Source organism: Podarcis tiliguerta (genome assembly GCF_965153285.1).
Source record: "Podarcis tiliguerta genome assembly, chromosome: 16".
NCBI lineage: Eukaryota > Metazoa > Chordata > Lepidosauria > Squamata > Lacertidae > Podarcis > Podarcis tiliguerta.
The window spans coordinates 23,547,177-23,563,633 of record NC_139549.1 but is presented as its reverse complement, the minus strand read 5'-3'; the positions used below and the strand labels follow the sequence as shown (position 1 = coordinate 23,563,633).

Sequence of the window (16,457 nt, the reverse complement as noted above, 5' to 3'; positions counted from 1 at the left end):
ACGCCACCCCCCTGAGCCTCTTTATCTGACCCTCAAGGCTTTCCCAGCAGCACCACGGATGCCCCCTGCTTGGCACCCTCCGGGAGCCTCTCTGCCTAGCTTGAAGTCTGCTTGCACCTCCTGCGTGGCTAGATGAGAGAGGAGAATGTGTAAAAACTGGCTTGCCGTCGGAGGTGGTTGAAGGGCAGCACGACCAGTGGGGTCGCAATGGGTGCCGTGCTGCAGGGGGAGCCACAACAATGCTGTAGCGACTGGAACATGAGAGGTGGGGTAGGGCATGCCAGATTTTAGCACTGCTGCTGAAATTTGAGAGCCTGGAGTCTGCAGCTGACGCTGCTCAAAGGCAAAACTGGAATCTCTGCTTGCTTTTGCTCCTGGCCCTGCCCACCAACAGCATGCGGCCCCTGGAAGGTTGCTCAGGAGGAAAATGTGGCCTGAAAAAAAGTTTTTACACCCCTGATTTAAAACAGGAACCCAACCAGGGTCAACTAGGTTGTTCCCTCTTCCTATTTTATATTTTGTTATTGCAGTTGTTGCTCACCTTTTCCTGTCCGAGGAGCTCAAGGTGGCATGCATTGTTCTCTTCCTCTGCACAACAACCCTGTGAGGCAGGTTAGGCTGAGAGGCAGTGACTGGTCCAAGGTCACTCAGCAAGCTGCACAGATGAATGGGGATTTGAACCCTGGTCTCTCCCAGGGGCTAGTCTGACATTCTAACCACTACACCACCACCAGCTCTTGGTTCTCACATCCCGCTGATGTAGCCATTCTGGTCCCCCTTGACACCCTCCGTCCCCCAACACGATTCTGCGGACACCAGGTGAGGCTCCTTTGAGCTCGGAATGCCTTTCCGCTGGGCTGGACATGTCAGCCTTTTTCCTTGCCGCCCACTCTCCATCCAAGCGCCATCGGTGAGCAGCTGTCCCCAGAGCAGCCGTCCCGGCAAGCAAGGTGGCTGTCAGAAAAGCAACAGGCAGGCTCGACAGGTGATGAGATGCCAGGCAGAGACCGAGCAGATTCACCTGAGCAACTGATGCCAGGAGGGGAGGGGACAGGCTGGGAACAGTGTGCCCCTGCCGGGGATCCTTTTGCATTGGAGAGAGACACACACCAGTATTTCATTTCTCTCTCCCCCCCCCGCTCCCCGCTTTCTGGCGGAGCTGCTGTTTTTGACAGTGCACCGTTCCCCGCAGGATCAGAGGCAGAAAGCGTCCGTCCGCTCAGCCAAGAGCAAACTTAATTCATCCGGCGGCGGGCAGGGATGCACACAGCTAGCTTTAATTGGATGTGAGGAGGCAGCCGTGGAGGAGAGATGTGGGCCAGACCTTCAGCGTCTGGCGGGGAACTCCCCAATTTGCGAGATTCTGCCTAACGGTGCCGGGCGTCCTCCCACACTCCTTGGCTGGCAGAAGCAGCGCAAATAAGGCTTGGCGCGGCTCTGTGGGGTCTCCCAGATGGATCTCCGTGGATAAAATCTTGTCCTTCCCACAATTTAGAAATAGACATCTGCACTTGGAGGCAGCAGTGCTTCTGAATACCAGTTGCTAGAAACTGCAGGAGGGAAGAAGGCTCTTGCTCTCGGGTCCCGCTTGCTGGCTTCCTGCAATAGCAGTCTGGCTGGCCGCTGTGAGCAGAGGCTGCTGGACTAGATAGGCCATTGGGCTGATCTTGCAGACCCATGTACAGTGGAACCTCGGTTGTTGAACGTAATCCGTTCCAGAAGACCGTTTGACTTCCAAAATGCTTGACAACTGAGGCGCAAAGAGCTGTTGGCAATTTCAGTGGTGGAAATTGAGAAACGGGCCTCGGAAGCCAAGGCGCATTCCAAAATGGAAGCAATTACTTCCGGGTTTTCGGCATTTGGGTTCCAAAATGTTTGGCTTCCGAGACGCTCTAAAACAGAGATTTCACTGTATTTATATCTTTACTTGATAGTTCATTCATGCTGTGATCGGGGGGACCAGCCTGTGGCCCCCCAGGTGTTGCTGGATTCCTAATGCTATTATTTTAACCATATTGGTGTGAATAGGGACCACACTTTCTGACTTGTATTTAAACCTGAGTGTGGCCAATAATGGTGTTCTGGTAGGTAAAGGAGCCGGGATTTCATAGGTTTTGTTTTAGGAATGCAGCCTGCATTTGGCGGCAGCTTGTATTTGAACAGATACAACGTGTTTTTAAAAGAATTTGTTTTCTGCCAGCCGCAGAAGTATCGTCAATACTTCACTGAGCCAAACCTTTCTTCTTCTGCATGTCACGTAGTAGGATGAAGTTCTTGCGAGGCTTTAAATACACCTGATTTCACACACCCAGCACCTGTGCTAACTTTCAGATGGTCTTGATTTGTATACTTGATGCTGGAATTACATCTGTAACCATCCCATCCATTTCAAATCCATTGCGTGCTTTATACCAAGGGCTGTCCTGTGGAAGGTGGAGCAAGCTTGTTATCTGCTGCTCCAGAGGGCAGGATCCAAACCAATGACGATAAAGGAGATTCTGACTAAACTTTCTGATGGCAAGAGCTGTTTCACAGCAGAACAGGCTCCCTCAGAAGGTGGTGGGCTCCCCTTCGTTGGAAGTGTTTCAACAGAGGATGGCTGGCCGTTTCTCAGGGATTTTTAGCTGTTTTTCCTGCTTTGCAGGGGGTTGGACTAGAATGACTCTACGCTTCTATGATTCTGTGATTCCATGACCTCCATCCACTTACAGGCTGCCACCAAATCCAGGGGAGGTTCTGCTCTGACCTCTTCCTGTTTAGCATCAGACTCACAGCTGTCAACATTTCCCCCTTTTTAAGGGAAATTCCCTTATTCTGAATAGGATTCCTCGCAAGAAAAGGGAAAAGTTGACAGCTATGATCAGGCTGGTGCCAGAAGCGGCCAGGATTGTCTGCGCTTGTTACCTAAGAATGTGTGCATAGGCAGAGCAGACACTAGGCAGTCGTTCGCTGCCATCGGAGGCAGCCGCTGGATACATTCCAGCAGAGGGCATTAAGCCTCTGCAGTAGTCTCTTCTTCAATCCAGCCCCCCGCCCCCCAGCCCCAGCAAAAAGTAGTTGCAAAGGAAGCTGCCTAATCTATACCCGGTCGTGCCATTGAGCTTGCTGTTGTTTAGTCCTCCCCGTTGCTTGCTAACAGATCCTTTAAAACCCGAGTTGCCAGAACCCGTGCCGAGCCGCATGATCGGCTGTAAGGCCAAGGAACCGATGTGCAAAAGGCATTTGAGGCTGGCAGGTGTAGGAGTAGCAGCCAGGGAAGCCGGCGAGCGTGAGTTACGGTGCACTCAACGCTTCCTGTAAGAGGCTATTTCTCAGCAAAACACCCGACCCTTTGACTGGAGCCGCTCACGGCTTTGTGTCTGCCGGAAATAATGTTCCCAATTAGCTAAGCACCTTTTAGATGCGCCGCACCTCGTTTGATAATCTGGGAGGCATGGTGTGTCCTAGGATGCCGATTAAGGAGGTAGTAATCAAATACGGCAATTATCTCATAAGGTCTGTCCCTTTCACAGTCGCCTTCCTGCAGTATTGCAATAAGATTCACACAAACATGCTCTCTCCTTCCTGTTGAAGGGGCTGCTGGCTTTGTCCTCTGCCCTGAAGGGATCTGGAGAAGGGTGTTTACATGAGAGAAGCCAAAGCAGTTTAGCTGTCACCGGCTTCTGCCTGTGCATCTCGGAGCTATAGATCTCTGAAGAGGAAGCCGGGGGGTGTCTTAAGAGAATTCCATGGCGCTCTTGCGAAACGGATTGCCAGAGCCTTCCCGGTGAAGCCGTGACACTTGCCATCAAGATAGCTTGTGCATTTTTCACTTGTGGAAATTTACAACCGCAGTGTGTTGGGGGTTGGTAAAAAGCAACTCAAACTACTGGTTTAAATGGGTGATTATTGTTTTTCTAATTATTATTACTAATTGTTAAGGAGAAGGGCTCAGTGGCAGGGCCTCTGCTCTGCATGGAGAAGGACCCAGGTTCAATCTCTGCCATCTCTAGGTAGGACTGGGAGAGAACTATGTCTGAAATCCTAGAGGGCTGCTGCCACTCAGTGTAGACATTACTGAACTAGGTGGTCTAATCATCTGACATGGTATAAGACAGGTTCCTGTGCTCCTTTGTTTGTTTGCTTGATTGCTTGCTTGTTTATTATTTTATTAAAACATTTCTAGACTGCCCTTCAACCCTCTCTGCATGCAACAGTGATATGCAATATGCTTGAGTAAGCCTAAACATGTTGCCAAAATGAAACAGATTTTTTTTTAAGCCCATATGAGCTAACTGAAGTAACCTACTTTAAAAACACCTTGGCAGAAGTGAGTGTAAAGTCAGTGTTAGGGAAGGCCATTCCAAATGTTTGGGGCTACCAAAGACAAGGCTCTTTTCGTTGATGGTGGATAACTAACTGCACTTAGGATAACTAACCTCACTTAACAGGCTGATATAGGAAGAGGCGATGCTTCAGGTATTTGAGTCCCAAGCCATTTCTCAGAAGCAAACAGGCACCCAGCATAATAGGTGCGGAGTGATATGACTAAATTCTGATGGGGAGGGAGACAATATTACAGATGGGAAACACCTGGTACTGGGGATAATAGCTACACTGATGCACAGGAAACTGAGGCAGTGCTACAGAAACCTGCTAAAGGTCAGGAAACTAGAAGAAGGTAGCAGGGAATGACTCAGTTGTCTCTATACTAATGCACAGAGTATGGGAAACGAGCAAGATAAAGTTGAGCTGTTAATACAGGTTGACAAATGGGAAGAGATTCATAACTTGGGAGTATGGAAGGCATATTGAGAGTATATGAGTAAAAACTGTAGGAGAGGGAAACAGCTGTGACCTTCCTGCTATAGTCCTCCAAGCGGGATGAAATACTTGAATGCAGATTACCAAATTACTGGAGCAGATTACCAAACATTCAAAAAGGAGAGTTATAGCAGTCATGGGAGACTTCAACTATCTTGGTATCTGTTGGAACTCAAACTCTGCTAAGAATGTAAAGTCCAACAAGCTCTTCCATTGCCTTTCTGACTATTTCATTTCTCAGAAGGCAGAAAGACAAGCTGGAAGTACTGGGAATCTTGGGAGGCAGTGATCATGTCCTCTTGGGTTTCATGATACAGAGGCAAGGGAAAGCTGGGTGTAGCCAGGCATGCACTCTGCACTTTATGAAGGCTGATTTCAAAAAGCTTAAGGAACTGCTAGGTGAGTTCCCATGGTCAGAAATGCTTAAAGAGAAGGGAGTCCAAGGTGGATGCGAGTTTCTTAAAGGTGAAATACCGAAGGCACAAATGCTGACAATTCCAACAAGAAAGAAAAGCGGGAGGCTTCTACAGAAACCAGTGTGGCTGCATAAGGAGCTTACAGATGAGCTGAGATTTAATAAAGGCATGTATAAGAAATGGAAGAAAGGGGAAATTGTGAAGGAAGAGGATACACAAGTAGCCAACAGTTGCAGGGAGAAGGTCGGGGAGGGGTAAAGCTCAGAATGAGCTCAGATTTGCAAGCGAGGTTTTAAACAGTAACAGGTTTATTCTGCTATGTTCGAAACTTTCTGAGCTCTCTGTCTTTGGGGAAGGGGGGGGTGAATGCTTTCCAGAGACTGTGAATCTGTTAACTCTTTCTCTTCTAATGTTTCTTCTGCTAGCTATTCCCCATCCAGTATTTCCCAGCTTCTGCCTTCTGAACTATGCCCCTCTGCAAACCACTGTTCCAAACCTATACTGCCCTCCTGCTCCTGGGAAGATTCAGGGTCAGGAGGAGGGGGTGGCTCCCACCATTTTCTTCCTCAGTGCAGCCCTCCTCAGCATGGTCCCTGACAGTAAGACCCCAGGTTCAGGCCCAGACACCTCCAGCTTAAAAAAGAAAAGAAAAAAGATCAGGTTTGCAGGTAATGGGAAAGATCGCTTCTACTAGACCCTTCAGAGTCATTGCCACTCAAAAGAAGACCATTCTGGCCTCAGGTGGACAAATAGCCTGGCCTGCAAAGGGACAGATGCCTGTCTTCCTAAGAGAATATGTGTCATTTGGATCTCCTGGCATTCCTGTTAAATCCCTTCAGCCTCTGTTGAAGCCTATCTTGTCACACACCCCTCTCCATTATCATACATATTTCTGTGCCCACACAAACCCCGGGATCCATTTGCGGATGACTCATTTTTCCTTTAGACAGTGAGATGAGCCGAGCAGAGAGAGAGAGAAATCCAGAGGGGCAAAACACACTTGGAAAGACCAGAGTCCTCTTGAATAGCACTCAACGCTCTGTCGAGGTCACTCTCCACTTGCCATTGTCTCTCCGCTTCTTGTGATTACAGAAAAGCGCAGCAGAGACGAGTACATCTGATTGCTGGCCCAGTGGGGAAGTGAGCGCGGAACATTGCTTGTAGAATCATAGAGTTGTAGAGCCGGAAGGGACCCCCTGAGGGTTATCTTGCTCAGCCCCCTGCAATGCAGGAATCGCTGCTAAAGAATCACTGGCAGGTGGCCATCTAACCTCTGCTTTAAGCAGCTCCAACGAAGGGAAGTCCACCACCTTCTAAGAAAGTCTCTTATGCTCCTGAACGTCTCTCGCCATTAGGGAGCTCTTCCTAATGCTTAGTCGGAATCTCCTTTCTTGTCATTAGAATCCGTTGGTCCAAGCCCTGCTTGCTGGAACTGCAGAATGCTCCATCGTCAATGGGACTGCCCTTCAGATATTTGAAGATTGCTATCTGTCAGGGACTGGGCAGAGGAGGAATGGTGGAGACCGCCTCCCCTTCTTGACCCTTCCAGGGAGGAGGAAGAGGATGACAGTATAGATTTACAACAGGGGTTTGAGGGAGGTCGCAGCTCAGAGGCAGATGAGGGGAAAGTTGGGAAATCACGGGAGAGCCAGAACAACGACAGCCAGCTGACACATTGTCATTAGAAAGCATTCCAGACCCTCCCTCTCCCAGAACCCAGCGAGCTTTAAAAGTAGGAGAGCAAAGAGCTCAAAGACAGAGGGCACGTAGCAGCACCCGTAGAGTTGGCGATGAGAATGACAAATGAGTGGGAGAGAAGGAGGGTGGAGATTCACTCAGGACAACACCATTATCCAAGAGGCTGGGTTCTATAGCCTCTCTCTTTAAAGATTGAAATAAAAAAGGATGGTAAGAAACTTTCCCTTGTCTTTATACTTTCCTGGGCAACCAGCCGGGAACCGCTGAGAGCATCCTGACACTATCATATGGCTTGGCGTTTCTCAAACTTACTCAACTTTAATAATAACTCTACCCTTTTCTAATAGGGCCGTCTCCCCCCGCGGCACCTGGCTCTATGCGGATGAGGGTATATGGATCATTTCTGTTGGATTTTTATATGTAATAAAATATATGTATCAAAGCCCCCCATCCTCATCACAGGTACATTTACACCAACAGGTTGATCTCAATCTAGTGGTCAATTGCGGGGTGTCCCTGGTCGATCTTTGGACCCCCTGAGAATTGTTACCCCCCCCCCCAAAAAAGGGGGGAGCTCAACAGCTTTGGCTTCCTAAAAAAAGCTCAACAACATTGTCAATGGGTAGATCACTGCCAGTTTTTTAATACTGTGAGTAGATTGCAGTCTCTTGGGAGTTGGACGTCCCTGCACAAATGATTCTTATCAACCCATGCAAATTATTGTTAGATAGATAATTGCATTTCTATTTCACCGTTTTCTCCAAAGAGCTGAAGGCACACATGGTTCTTCCCCCTCCTCATTTAATCCCCACAACAACCCTGTGAGGTTCAGAGGCAATGACTGCTGCCAGCAGCTTCAACAGTTCCATCAGAAATTTCCCACATGCCTTTCCTGCCTCCTCTTTTGCCACTGTAAGGACCAGTTGTATACTCTCTCTTTTTTTAAAGCCTGGCATGTGTTAGATTTTGTTCCCATTCATCCATGCACACCTGCTTAAGCTTCACAGCTGCAGCGTTCCTGGGAATCTTGGCTTCCTGTGCAGCATCTGCTTTTCCTGAAATGCTTCAAGGTTCTGGTGCACCACTGATCCTTAATATGGCTGTGGGAAGCAGGGAGGGAAGAAGGTGCGTTGTTTTCCATTCTGTGCCGCATTTGTCATGTGCAGTGCTGTTTCTATTCTGCCACAGTTCGTCTTCTGCCCCAAAGCTACAGTATTCATCTTGCTACCGACTGGCAAAATTATGTAACCTACGTGATTAATTTCATCAATCATGTTGTCTTATTCCAGGTCTTCAGTGGGCACCAAAAAGACATTGCCTGTGTCAGATTTAAAGGTGGGGGGGGGGGGGTTAAGTGTAGGGGCCTCCACAAAAAAGGCCTGACTCCTACATCGTATAGAATGGACCTCATGAGAAGATGGCGTCTGTGGGAGGCCCTCTCCTGCAGAGCTCTGCGATCGATGGGGTATATAAGGGGTGAGATGCCTTTTCAGATAGCCTGGTCCCAGTAGGACTCTATACACCAGAGCCAGCACTGTCTGGTAGCTAATTGGCAGCATTTGTGGAGTAGGAGGTGCTGAGATCTGCCAGGATGTCTCAGCAGAACCTCCATGGAAAGAAGCAGTATATCTGAACATCAGTTGCCAAGCTGGGAAAAAGCCACCCCCCTCTGGGGTCTACTCATGTAGTAGCTGGAGGCAATTGGGTCTCGACTGGATAAAATGAGATACTGGATTAGTCAAAGGGCATTTTTATGTGCTCTAGCAGGCTCAGACCAGTCACTCCTGGCAGAAGGCAGCTTGCTGCTTCCTTCCGTCTCAGACCATTCCTTGAGGCAGTTTTCCGCAGCAGAGCAGGAAGCCAGCACCCTCTTTTATTATATTCCTGTGTCTTTTGTTTTTCTCTCCTCTCCCAGCTCACCTTGCAGAGCACAAAGTCCCGTGTGGCCTTCTTCGAGGAGCTCTAGTAAGCGAGCCGGTTCTTTGCTCCTGAGCCAGCGCCCGACTGATGCGGACCCTCCGTTTGAGGACTCAGCCATAGCCAGCCACGAATCCCTCCTTCCCGGCTGCCCCCTGAACTGTGACCCCCTCTTCACACGTTTTCGAAGAGTTTGACGTGACGCTCCCCTGCTTCGTACTTTGTAGTTTTTTTGGTTTTTAATAATCTTTGTATAACACACGACTGTGATATACCATTTAGCTTCTTCTTCCTTTTTTTAAAAAAAGTGTTTGTATTGATTGTGACTTGTATTAACGTGCTCCCAAGACGGGGTAGGTGCGGCACCAGCATGAGACCCCATTTTGCTTCCCACCTCTCTGTAGGGACACGACGCCGCTCCCTCCTGCGGACGAGAGAGGCGGCTCTTTCCTGAAGCTCACATCAAGGAGCCTTTAACATCTAGCATGCCCTGTCTGCTAGCGCAAGACCCCATGTGCTCGTGGGTGGCAGAGTTTAAAGCTTGCACGACAAAGGGATCCGGCGCAACAGTTGCACGGGAGGAAGCTGGTTGGGGAACAGCCGCTCCTGGCGCAACAGCTGGTTCTTGTTGTGCGATCCGTTGTGCGGCCATCGCGGGTGCTGCATATTCGTTCCCCCTTGCACAACAAGTGACTTCAACTTAGCCCCCTACATTCTGAACCAAATGGAAGGATAATCAGGGAGCCTCTCTTAGACGTCAAGCTCTCTCCTTCCTTCTGAACCAAGCTGGGAGAGAGCAGTTGGGTGGGCTCTGAAGGAAGCTGCCTTCTGCTGAGTCAGACCACAGGGTCCATTTAGCTCAGTAGTGTCCACACCAATTGGCAGCGTCTCTCCAGGATTTGGGGCAGGGGGTCTCTCCCAGCAAAAGCAGATGCTCCAAAAACTGAACTACAGTCCTTCCCCCATGACACCTTGACCCAGGGTTTTGTATTTTGTTTTTGCACTTTGTTTCAAGGCATATCATTTTAATCACGGGATTTGGGGTGGGGGGTTTTGTGCAAAAATTTGCTTCTCTTAAGAACTGTGATAGCGTCAGGAACGGGGAGGGAGAAGTATGGGGAATTTGGGGGCCCAGAAGCCCCAGTCCAAGGTGCTGTGGAAGATGCAGGACTTTTAGATGCAGAACAACAGAGCCCCTCCGCCATTTGCCCCCAACCCACGCTAATCCACTGTGAGATTTTGAATTCTTAACTGACAGGGCAGGCGCCTCTTTGTAAAGACTCCTTCTTTGCTTTTTAAAGTTAAATTGAGTACTAGACTGCAGTGGCTTCATGCCTGAGAAAATACATGTAGCTTTGCAAAAAAACCCACCCAGCATTCACTCCTGTGGGATGACTGTCAGGGAGCAACGTGCATACACTAAACTACTCTCCCTCTCGCTCACACACAAATCCTCTTCCTTCTCAGCTTCTTGCATTCTGATCTTCGGTCCTTTAAAAAAGAAACCCGCAACTCTTTGTGTACTGCAGTACCTCAGTGAGAGACGATCTCTCTCGCTCAAAAGCCTCAGATGAATTTTCTAGCTTCCAAGCCTTTGCGCTGCCCCCTGGTCCTGTTGATATTCTTTTTGTGCTGCTATCAAGGGATGCAATGACTAAAGGGGCCTGCCATTTTAAAGGTGGAGTTTCTATTGCTCTCAAAGTGGTGCTGTTCCCAAAATAAACATAAAACCCCAGCTGTGTTAGTTTCCCACTTCCAACATGGCCACCATGCCTGTAGGCTCACCTTGTCTCACCTTTCCTCGTTTTATGATCGGTCGAAACGATGGATTCGTACAAGTTCGAAAACAGGAGTAGAGGGGCCAGTGGGAGGCTGAGCTTATAACAGTGAGAAAGAACCAGTCAATCTGAACCTGGCCATCTTGTTTGAAAGATGCCAGATTAAAGGTGCATTGGGTGATGTCCTGTTCAGGATCCGCAAAACACGACTGATTCTGCATCACACAAAATCGGATGTAAGCAGCTAGAGTTTCTGGACAGCTGAAAAGAGAAGCGCTTGCTTTTCCAGGTGAGTAAGAGAAATAAAACACCTGATGAAAGTTTAGGACTAGACCAATCTTGGAGGATATGTCTCTCAATGGCCACTAGCCATGGTGGCTGGGTTCCACCTCCACTGTCGGAGGCCGTATGCTTCTGAATGCCAGTAACTGGGAATCACAAGTGCAGGCAGTTGCCGTTGTGCTGAGATCCTGCTTGTGGGCTTCCCATTGGAGCATCTGGTTGGCCACCGTGAGAACAGGATGCTGGACTAGATGGGCCATTGGCCTGATCCAGCAGCCAGGCTTTCTCTGTCTTTTGCTGGTAATGGCAAACCATGTTTTGGCTTAGATTGTCAAAGCCATTTTTAAGTCGCTTTTTAAAGAGCAAACTCAAATGTTTTTTGAAATGCTGGTGTGCATCCTCACTTCACACGGGCTGAGGCCCAAATCGTTTTACTGTGCATTTATCTGAATCCTTGAGCCACGGCACTTGCAGTAAAATAGGGCTTTGTTTCCTTAGAGCCAGCAGTTCTCAACCTGTGGGTCCCCAGATGTTGTTGGACTACAACTCCCATCATCCCTGAGCTCTGGCCTTGCTAGCTAGGGGTGATGGGAGTTGTAGTTCAACAACATCTGAGGACCCACAGGGTGAGAAAGGCTGCCTTAGACGGTTGCCTTGGGTGTTACTCTAGCAGTGTTCATCCATTAGGAACTGGGCTGCAGAGCTCTCTGGTTCCCACTGTTGCCAGAGTCCTCCTGATCACCCTCCACTATCAATAGAGGGCTGCCAGTGTCTTCTAGCCACAATGGCTTTGCTCTGGGGGCAGTAATGCTTCTGAATCCCACTTGCTAAAAGCCACAGGAGGAGAGACTGATCCTGCACTCAGATTCTGCTTTCTGAGTTTCCCAGGGACATCCGCCAGGGCTCTTCTTGACTTCACTGCTCAAAAGACCGCGTCCCAGATTTAAAGATACGGCCTGTGCCCACCATGCATCGGTGGTACATAATTTTAAGCTGGGTCTTCTCCATCGCATATCCGCAAACCCTTTTCGGAAGTGGGCAAGTCAGGCCCTAGAACCAGACCTGGGTTTTGTGGGCTTACCCACATGTGAGTCGAAGTTGCATTTCCTGCATTGCCTATCCAGGGGTTGCCAACTTTTTTTTAAAAGGCATGTGGGTATCTTTGGATTTTGGAGTGGGTGGTGTGGGTGCCACTCCCTCTGGTTAGTTCTCTCGCTCACCCAAGTGTTGCCCGACCTCTCTCATTGCATTTGGCTCCTGCACCGCAAATTGGGCAACCGTGGAGTAAAAAGCAAGGAGGGTGTGTGAGATGGTGGAGACAGATTTGCTGCATGAAATACGAAACAGCAGCTGACCCTCAGCATGGTCTCTGTCTGGAGGTAGGTAATGGGAACCTGTAGCCTTCCAGATGTTGTTGAAGTCATCATCCCTGGCCATGAGATCATGGTGGCTTCTGGGAATTAGAGGTCAACAACAACTGGAGGGCCAGGCATTCCTTGCCCTTAAATTAGAGTGTGGGGGCCCAGACACATTTGACCCCTGGGGCCTCTGTCACTGAATCCCAGACATGCGTCTAGCCCAGATGTTCAACCCAGAGTTTGGTGCAACAACCTTCCCCCCCCCGACTTGTTTTCGCGGATGGGAGTGTGTCTCTCTTGATACTATTATTTTTTACAAAAAAGAAGTTTGTACTGAATATTGAAAATGTATATCTGAAATTCAGATATCTGTCGCATCCCCCCCCCCAAATTGTGTTGTTTCCTTAAAGGGGGGGTGGGTCTTGATATGGACAGACCCTATTTTCTATTTCCATGGATTGTTACATACTCTGCAGAATTGATTTGTTTCTCATTTTGGGTTTTAATAAAAGTTCCAAGTACTTGGAGAGATCCGCCGTGGGCGGCAGTTCTTGTCGTTTGTTCTCAAATATGGGTGGGTGGGCTTCAAGTGTGCAGGATCTGCTTTGATTCCCACCTCCCGAAACTGGATGGCCATCAGCCAGAGGTGAGCGCAAAACAAGGGCTTAGAAAGAGCGGTGAACATACTTGGAAAAGGACTATCTCTGGGTGTATCTCAGGCCAGGAATTTACCTGAGTATCTGAAAGACCTTCTTCCCTACAGACCCTCTTGGGCTCCAAGATCGACAGGGGGAGGGCCCTCCTTTGTAGTTCTCAGAGGCTCAGCGGCGGTGGGGGGAGGTGGTGGCCTGGGAAAGGACCTTCTCTGTGGTGGCCCCTAAGTTGTGGAACTCCCTTTCCACAGAGCTGTGCCTGGCACCTTATACAGCTTCTGGTGAATGCTGAACACCCACCTCTTTGCCCTGTCCTTTGAGACTTAAGGTGTATATTTTAAGGACACACCTTATTTTGTGATTGTAAGTTGTTTTAAAGTTGTCTCTAATATTGTCATATAACCTGCCCTGGGGCCCTAGCCTGAAGGGTGAGATGATGATGATGATGATGATGATGATGATACCTTCCAATTCCTTTCTCACAAAAATCTATTTTTGGTTATCCCCCAACATACAAACCTTTCTTCACTCCAGCAACCTTAATTGGGGGAGGATCTGGGGAGGGGAGGCCTAGCTATATGACTTCTACAATTAGAAGTCAGAAATACAGCTTTTAAAATACAGGTTTTTAAAATTCAAGTTTTGATTACTAAATGGATAAACATTAATGCAAGACGCAACTTCTGTGATGGAGTACTGCCAGCCATCACGATCAGAATCCATAAAAATGGAAGGCAGACACCCAAATCACCATCATTTAGGGTTGGATCCCATATTAGCCCTACTCAAGAGTAACCCCGTTGAAATTAATGGGCACCTGCTTGTGGGCTTCCCATTGGGGCACCTGGTTGGCCACTGTGAGAACAGGATGCTGGACTAGATGGGCCATTGGCCTGATCCAGCAACTTCTTATGTTCTTATAGGTTAGTAAAAAGATGAGGAAGCATTGCAGGTTAGCCTCCACAACCTGCGACATGGGATCACCTTTTAATGTTTTTCTTTTTAAAGCTTCACCAATCTTGTGCCCTCTAGATGCCTACCAATATTCAAAAAAACAACAATTAATAAATGGCAGCAAATTCTGTATAGCTGAAAGCATTAAAGATTGTAAAACACAATGCATGCGGATTCAAATACATTCTGTTCCAGTGTAGAACAATAGCAGAATCATCTTCTTGAGTTGCGTTCCTGGAACAATGATTATCCACAAAGGGTGAGAAAAGAACTTGTCTTTGTGAGTTTTAAGGACTGCGGTGACATAGAAGGGTTGCTTCAGTGTTAATAAAATAGGTGACTTACAAAAAGCCATGTCGCAGGTGTAATTCTCCCTCAAAATATCAAACATCCATTATCTAGGCTGGGACTTAAATGCATATCAAATGGTGCACTGTGCAGCAGAAAGTAATGCAGTGGCACAGCTAGAGTCTTCAATAATGTCTGAATAAAGTTCTCATGCCCTGGAGAGGAAAGTTTGCAACATTTGGGACCTTTTAGTTTAGAGAAAAGTTGAGTAAGAGGTCACACGATAGAATTGTGTAATATTATGCATGTATGGTATGGAGAGGGGAGAGAGAGCAAAGTTTTTCTCCCTTTCTCCACTAGAATTCATGGATATCCAGTGAAGCTGAAGATTCAGAACAGACGAAAGGAAGTCTTCACACAGTGCATAGCTGAGCTACGATTTTCAGGTTTTCAGAAAATCGTAGCTCAACTATGCACTGTGTGAAGAAAGTCTTCCTTTCGTCTGTTCTGAATTTTCAGCTTCACCATCGTCAGAGCAATGAGATCCAGCGCCGAGGGCCTTCTGGCAGTTCCCTCATTGCGAGAAGTGAGGTTACAGGGAACCAGACAGAGGGCCTTCTCGGTAGTGGCGCCCGCCCTGTGGAACGCCCTCCCGTCAGATGTCAAGGAAATAAGCAGCTGTCTTATCTTTAAAATACATCTGAAGGCAGTCCTGTTTAGGGAAGTTTTTAATATTTACTGCTGTATTGTTTTTAACATTTGATTGGGAGCTGCCCAGAGTGGCTGGGGAAACTCAGCCAGATGGGTGGGGTATAAATAATAATTATTATTAATGATTCTTCAATATCAACTCCACTGGACTGGTGATGTTGTTCGGATGCCTGATCATCATCTTCCAAAGCAACTACTCTATTCCCCACTCAAGAGTGGAAAGAGGAATACCGACGGAAAACAAAAGAGGTTTAAAGATGCTCTCAAGGCAAATCTTAAAAAATTAACATCAGCACTGATAACTGGGAAACACTAGTCTGCGAGTGCTCCAATTGGAGAACAGCCTTTACCAAAGATGTCATGGACTTTGAAGAAGCACAAACTCGTGGCAAAAAGGAGAAACGTGCTAAGAGGAAGACAATGTTTGGCAAACCCTCTCTGTGATCAACTCCTGCTGGAAACCTATGTCCCCACTGTGGAAGGATGTGCAGATCCAGAATTGGCAAACCTAGACAACATCTTAAAAAGCAGGGACATCACCTTGCCAACAAGGGTCCATATAGTTAAAGCTGTGGTTTTCCCAGTAGTGATGGATGGAAGTGAGAGCTGGACCATAAAGAAGGCTGATCGCCGAAGAATTGATGCTTTTGAATTATGCTGCTGGAGGAGACTCTTGAGAGTCCCATGGACTGCAAGAAGATCAAACGTATCCATTCTGAAGGAAATCAGCCCTGAGTGCTCACTAGAAGGGCAGATCCTGAAGCTGAGACTCCAATACTTTGGCCACCTCATGAGAAGAGAAGACTCCCCGGAAAAGACCCTGATGTTGGGGAAGATGGAGGGCACAAGGAGAAGGGGACGGCAGAGGACGAGATGGTTGTATAGTGTTCTCGAAGCTGCCAACATGAGTTTGACCAAACTGCAGGAGGCAGTGGAAGACAGGAGTGCTTGGCCTGCTCTGCTCCATGGGGTCACGAAGAGTCGGACACAACTAAACGACTAAACAACAACAACAACAGTCCCTTACGGACTCACTGTTAAGACCGTGTTCATGGAAGGCAATCTTACTTGGCTACGAGAAGTTGAGCTACAGAAGAGGCAGTGATGGCCACTGGCATGGATGGCTTTAATAAGAGAATTGGACCCATTCACAGAAGATTAGGCTATCAATGGCAAAACCACAGGAAGGGAGAGTGCTCTTGTGCTTGGTCCCTGCATCTGGTTGGCCAGGTTGAGAGTAGGATGGGCCTTTGCTTTGGTCTGACAGGCTCTTCTTACGCTCTCATAGGTGGCGGACCTTAGGCCTAGGAGTCATATGTGCCCATGAACTTGTGCCAATGCCTCTTGCTTGCCTGGGTGATAATAATAATAATAATAATAATAATAATAATAATAATAATAATAATTTTTATTTATACCCCTCCCTCCCCAGCCAAGGCCGGGCTCAGGGCGGCTAACAAGCTATAATAAAAACAAGTTGAATGACTACAACCTAAAAACCTAAAAACAAGATTAAAATACAATAATTAAAATATTGAAACATTAAAATACTAAAATGCAGCCTCATCACAGGAGAAAGGAAAAAGAAAAAAGAAAGGG

General features: G+C 47.9%; 2 protein-coding genes across 13 annotated transcripts in view; both read left to right on the top strand.

Moving 5' to 3' along the window:
- NF2 (NF2, moesin-ezrin-radixin like (MERLIN) tumor suppressor) overlaps positions 1-12,779 on the top strand; it is a 97,594-nt gene extending 84,815 nt beyond the window's left edge. For 8 of the 12 annotated variants that reach the window (XM_083417775.1, XM_083417770.1, XM_083417773.1 and 5 more), the window contains one exon: positions 8,833-12,779. Coding sequence is in view for 4 of the 12 variants with exons in the window: in XM_083417773.1 (XP_083273899.1) it covers positions 8,833-8,883 (51 nt within the window). In the remaining 8 variants the exon portion in view is untranslated. The remainder of the gene's footprint in view (positions 1-8,832) is intronic. The other 4 variants (XR_014505974.1, XR_014505975.1, XR_014505976.1 and 1 more) reach the window with 1 other exon arrangement.
- UQCR10 (ubiquinol-cytochrome c reductase, complex III subunit X) overlaps positions 1-16,457 on the top strand; it is a 433,107-nt gene that overhangs the window by 196,076 nt on the left and 220,574 nt on the right. The window lies entirely within an intron of this gene.